This window comes from Epinephelus moara, chromosome 24 (assembly GCF_006386435.1).
Source record: "Epinephelus moara isolate mb chromosome 24, YSFRI_EMoa_1.0, whole genome shotgun sequence".
Lineage (NCBI taxonomy): Eukaryota > Metazoa > Chordata > Actinopteri > Perciformes > Serranidae > Epinephelus > Epinephelus moara.
Window position 1 is genome coordinate 8,279,621 of NC_065529.1, and position 6,439 is coordinate 8,286,059.

Sequence of the window (6,439 nt, forward strand, 5' to 3'; positions counted from 1 at the left end):
TTTCACGGACCGTTTAATGAGTTATTACCTATTACACACACCGCTAACAGCTAAGAAATAGTAATGTTTGTTCAATCATTGTGTTTATAGACTTTACAAACATCGGATTAGTCTAAACGGTGATACAGTGATGTGAAAAATGTGTGTGTATATATATATAGCTAAAAGCTCTGCTGGTTTTCTACCCGGAAATATTTGTAAACAACAAGGCGATTCCCTCTATAGTCTGGCCGGACGGATGAGTCATGGCCTTGTAAAAGATTATGTTTGTTTCTTTTAGTTGGCGAGTATGTGTCGCCGCAAACGCAAACATCCACTAACTTTGACAGCATTTTCTGCAAGCGCGGCTGAGCCATTTTGTACCGCTACACGTGTTTCCAGTGGGACTATGTTTACAAGCACAAGAGTTCAGCGAGCCACCGAAGGACCGCCCTGCAGATTTACTATTGGTTCTGCAACGTAGGGAGTTTTTTTAAACTCTGAAATTGTATCCACCCATCTAAACACAAAATCAGGGAGAAAGGCATCAGTCTTTAGTTAAGCAAAGCGACTTGTGAGTCTACTGTCAAGAGCACAAGCATCTCGATGAGTAGATGCACTCTTCCCTTTGCACAGTGATACAGTTGGCGGTGGTGTAGTTTGGTAGAAAGAAAATAGTTTTTGCATGAGACTGCTCACAACAAGGTCTGTGGATTATCTTGAGTAACCAGGTCATGTGGAAAGAGACATTGCTGCTGAGTTTTTCAAATGAATTTTTTGACGCTTTGTGCACCACAAGCCGAGTGACATCTAGTTCCATTATTTTGGTGAGAAAGCAGACATCTCTACAGCTGATATCTCCAACACTCAGCTCACAGCAGCTCACACCAAAACAATCTAGACTGATAAATATCACTGCAGGTAAGAGAAATACCAATTGTTGATTTTGGGGTGAACTGTCCTTTAAATTCCTGTTTATAGTGAGTGTGGTCATTCTGTGTCTATTTTATTTTTGCTCGTTTTTGTACATTTAGTTTTGAAATAATCCAAAAAGACCTTTTATATAAACTAAGGCATCAATTTCATCCTTCGTATGTTTGTGAAGAATACACTCTTTATACTGCCCCAACAAATGCTACAGTCTTATTCAGTTCCCTTTTAGACATATTACAAATTGCCTATACACCTCTGCCTTTGTGCTTTTCTACACTCACAGCTGCTTTTACCAGAGCTGCATATCTAAACAGCATCACTGAACCTGCAGTCACAGTTGCCAGCTTGTATTTAAGGGCATTTTACAGTAAGGCAGGCAGGGAAATTACTGGTAATTGTCCGCTGACTGTGGCCCCGGGGGGAATGAGTATGAAGCTCTCTGCTATCATCTGCACTGTGATCGTCGATAATAACTTGTCACACTGCCTCGCCGCTGTGGCTGCAGACACACCACTCATTACTACCATTTTGTACCAGCACATACACACACAGACATCCTCCCACTCGTTTATGCAAGAAACAGCACACAGAGACACACTCACATTCACTCTGCTGCCTTGCTGCTTTAAAGCAACATGAAACTTAAAGTCCTGAATTTGTAAGTACAGTACAGATGTGAATTGTATCTGTGGCCATGCTGTCAACTTGTAGAAATGCAGACACTGGTCAACAACACTTCTCCACTGTTGTTTTAATTTTATAATCTTTTTTTTTCTAGTTTTGACTCCTCAGTTCTGAACAGTAAAAAAAAATCCATCACCAACAGGGACAGCCTCCAGATATGAAATACAGTTCCTGGTCAGTGTTAGAGAACACATGCTTACATGGCCTGTGAAGGGCGTGTCAATTCTTTTACTTTTTAATGGTCAAATTTAATTCACAATTAAGTCTGTGGAGAAATAACAACACTTTGAAACACAGTCACAGTCTGATGTGACAGGATAATTACATGCTAAGTGGTAGAATCTGCCAAAACTGAGGCTTACAACTTTAAAGAGAATGTCAGCAAAACATCAATTTGACAATTCTGTCCTAACCTGCTGTCAAAAGTTGAGTACTTATGAATCTGCTACTGTGCATTCTTCAATCTGGACATGCACAATGATTGATTGGTGTTTTGTTTTCGCTAAATAGTTGCGCAGATAATGAGTTTGCAATTTGTGAATGACATTTTTTATTTGGAAGTGATTTTTTTATTTTTTATTACTCTGTGCCGGTGATAGACATGGCAGGAGGCATTGTGTTTTCTGGTTTTATGTCTGTCCATCCGTCCATTTGTTCATCCATCCATATGTCCTATTCTTGAGAATGCAATTTCCCAAGAACACCTTGAGGGAAGTTTTTGTCAAATTTTGCACAAACATTCACTTGGACTTAACAGTGAACTTATTAGATGTTGGTTGTCAAAGGTCACTGTGACATTACATCTGTCTCATTGTTATAAAAGCGAAATCTCTAGAACACTTAAGGTAATTTCTTTAAATTTGGCACAAACGTCCACTTGGACTCAAGAAGGAATGATTACAGTTTGGTGGTCAAAGGTCAAGGTCACTGTGACCTCATAAAACATGTTATTGGCCTCAACTCAAGAATTCAGGCACTCATTATGACAAAATCAAAGGCCATTTACAAGGTCAACTTCACTGTGACATCATAATGTTCTGCAAAAACACTTTTGTGGCTATTACTCTACATCACAATTTAGGAACAGAAGGGGAGATATTTGGTCAGATACTCAGTTGCAGACCACTGTTAGAAACCAGTTGTATCAAGTCATTACTGTGTTTCTAGCTGCTTTTCAGCCCACAAAAATTGGGTGTCTTTTAGCAACCCATCGCTGTTTTTCAGCAAGGATTGTTCCACCAAAACTGGGTATTTTAAGGCAAAACAAAAGTTTCAATGTATCTGCAACATAATACTGTGCAAATATAAAGTGTCTGTGGTTTGCAGAAATGTACGATGCCAACTTTTTTCATGGTGATTGTGTTGTAGATAGATTCATACATATAGAGACCTCAAATGTTGTGCTGTCAGATATGGAGGTCTCCACCTACTGTACAAGAAACAACAAAAGTTTAAGGGATTTTATTTTATAATCCATCCAGGGCACAAAACTACCACTGACATGAAGTCTGAATACCTCATTTCCTGACAGCTGTCTACTGTCACCTATGCTATGTAATAAAGGCATTTAAAAGTATTTTTATGTCCACTTGAATGCTAATTTTCCATCCATAAACCTTTCCTCTTATCTGTAATCTCATGTGTTGCAGTGCTGGAGTGGGACGGACGGGGACGTACATCGTCATAGACAGCATGCTGCAGCAGATCAAAGACAAGAGCACAGTTAATGTACTCGGCTTCCTCAAACACATACGCACCCAGCGCAACTACCTAGTCCAGACTGAGGTTTGTATATCTGTATCTGTATGTTTGTGAGACTTGTTTGGAAATGTAGCTCTTAAGTTATGAAAGCATGGACATCGAACACATTCATGTGCCTCATTACTTCCTCTTGTGGGTTTAGTACAAATAATGTTTCTGCTACCTGGTGCCCTATTTAGACAAACAGGGACAAGCAGCAAAATAAGTAAAAAAAACAAGCATTAAATTTGCACTGTAAATTGTGTTTGAATCTGATTTCATCCATCCACATGACATTTATTACACTTCCAAACAAGTTGGGGGTATGTGAGGTAGAGATGATCATGCCCACTTTGGAGACCATAAGTGTATACCATTTCGTAATATTGGCGCAGCTTGTAATGCAGTGTCTTTTGTTAAAGAGTATCTTTGGTTGCAATTAGCCCTTCCTAAGTCCCGCCCCTTTTAGTTGTGTGCTCCAGCAACAGTTAGCTTTGAACCTCAGTCAATTTTCCCCTTCCTTATTACACTTAGATATGCCATGTGCTTGGCTTGTCTATGTTGAAAAGAAAAGCAAATTTTGAAGGTGGTTAAAAGAAGTGGCTAACTACTGTATATCTACATCAAGAGCAGTTGGCTTAATGTCAGATCACCAATGTCAGCCATATTTGCTCCCTCCTTATTTCTGTGGTAAGGTTAAAGAGATTTTGAAAAGGCCAGTAGGCTGGTTGCTAAAATCTTTTTAAAATTACATGAATTATCATCATCCAAAAATGATCAAATGTTTATGTTCCTTTGTTTATATTATCTCTTTAGTGCTACGTGCTACCCCAATGTCACTGAAATTTGGTCAGCACTGTGATCTGTATTCAGTAATAAATACTGATCTCTTAGATGGGGAAAAGGGGACACATACCCAGCAGTGTAGTAGCAGTGTTGACTGACTAGTCTTGTCATCCTCTGTCTTTACCTCCCCCTTTTCTTTGAGACCAAAAGCCTCAATTCAAGTTGTTTTGCCTTGTTCACAATAGTTAACATAATGAATATGTCCTTCTCATCACATACTGTAGTCCTTGCTGTCGGTTTCTTGAAGCCTGACACCCAGAAATTATTTAATAGGCACTGCAGCACCCCACTCAACAGAGCTGGTGTGGCCATCTCTCCTTTTTGTCAAACTTGTCCAACCTAGCAACAGTAACAGAAGGGGGCAGGACTTAGGAAGGTTCAATTGAGTAAAGGTCAGGGGGTCACCAAAAAGTCATCCATGAATATCCACTCGGATGAAGCATGAATTTCCAGCAAAAATCCAGTTTCTAGGTATCTTGTTATTAACAGCGGTGTAAAAGTGAAACAGCAGCCTAATAGTGTTGCTTAAGGAAGTCTGAAAAGTCATTAGGAATCTTCCTCTAGGGACCACAAATATCCACAGTCAGTAGTTGTGGATATACAGTATCTTGCTCTGTACAAAGTCTTGAAAAGACTGATCAAATGTCTGAATAATTTTTCTACAAATAAAAGTTGTGTGGCTCAACATAGTGAATGCTAAAGCTAGCACAGAGAACCAAATCAAACAATCTACCTTGGACACATGACTAATTTTAGCAAACACTTTTTGTTGTGGAAATTTCACAGACAAAGAGTGTCCCAGTTCATTGTCACACTTGCAAGCAGGCACAAACATCCTTCAACAGAGTTTGAGGCTGAGAGAAACTTCTTCTCCCAGGATCCATTAATACATTCTTGTCATTTCTTAGCAGACAGTCTGCAGCTCCATCTCTGATAGAGTACTGTCCTTGCTGATGTGCTTCAAGCAAGCTTCACATACTTGCTTAATAAGAACACTGTTGCCATATGGTAGAACATTATGTCACTTAGAGGTTAAGGCTATATTTCTCTGTGTTTGCCAGAACAGTTTCATTGTGGAAGAAAAAACAAAGTATTATAGGATAACTTCAATATCTTTTTTAACTGTGAAGTCTCTGTCTGCTCTGACAGCTTCTGTTGAGTTTATCTGTGGTCAGCATGTGTACTGAACGTATGGTCTGGAACGTATGTGTGTTTGTGTGTGTGGTTAGACTGATACATCACTTTACTTTTAAACCCTTTGCGCAGGAAGGAGAGGCAGTTTCTCCTGTGTTGCACTCCATGTTTTACGTCTTCAAATAAACCCAAAATGTGGTTACAACTAATACTTAATTTTATTACAGAATAGCAGTAGCAAATCAATGCTTTGGGCATGCCAAACACCATCTGCCATACCAGCTGCTCAGCATCCTTTTTGTCTTTTGTCACCATTTGGCTGATCCAGGAGCAGTACATCTTCATCCACGATGCCTTGATGGAAGCCATTTTGGGGAAAGAGACGGAAGTGGCAGCCAGCCAGCTTCACTGCTACTTCAGCAGCATCACGACACCAGGACACAGCGGCCGGACACATCTGGAGAAACAGTTCAAGGTTATTAGTCATTCCACATTAGGACATTTAATGTAAACAATTTACACTGTCACAGAAAACAACAACAGTTGTCATCATAAATCATGTTCCATTACCAGCTAATTATTAGTTTAGTTGTTTTATTAGCTTTTTATTACTAGCATATTGTGCCAGTTCACTAGCTTATGCATTTCTTTAAAGCAGCTGTGCGGAACTTTTCGTTTTCGTTGATTATAGCGTCCCTTTGGTCGAAGCGGTATGACACCCACAGCCTGGTGTCGTAAAATTCCGACTGCAGCCGGCAATTACCACATGCGTTTGTTTTGGAGAGTGAGAGGATTAACTAACGTCAGGTCAGTCCAAGTAATTAGTGGAAACAGCAAAATTACTCAGTAAATTCTCCTGTCGTGTTTCTGTTCTGATCTAATCTAATCTGTTGTGTATTTTGAGCTACTAAGGCTACCGTAGTAGTGTGAGCCTAAAGTTATTCTGGGTAATGTAGTAACCGTTGTTGTGCTACTGGAAACAATGAGAAGCAGCCGTGTATGTTCGGTGTAACGAGGAATAAACAGTTAACAAGTCATCTGCTGAGTCCGCATTATTATGTGAAAAGAATACTCCGACAATTTGGGAGTTATGCCCTTTCTCTATCATTTTCATATTGAGACA

At 39.6% G+C, this 6,439-nt stretch overlaps 1 protein-coding gene across 1 annotated transcript in view; it reads left to right on the top strand.

Moving 5' to 3' along the window:
* ptprga (protein tyrosine phosphatase receptor type Ga) overlaps positions 1-6,439 on the top strand; it is a 613,968-nt gene that overhangs the window by 584,133 nt on the left and 23,396 nt on the right. Inside the window, exons 21-22 of the mRNA XM_050039320.1 lie at positions 3,246-3,381; positions 5,645-5,791. Of these exons, the coding sequence (XP_049895277.1) occupies positions 3,246-3,381; positions 5,645-5,791 (283 nt within the window). The remainder of the gene's footprint in view (positions 1-3,245; positions 3,382-5,644; positions 5,792-6,439) is intronic.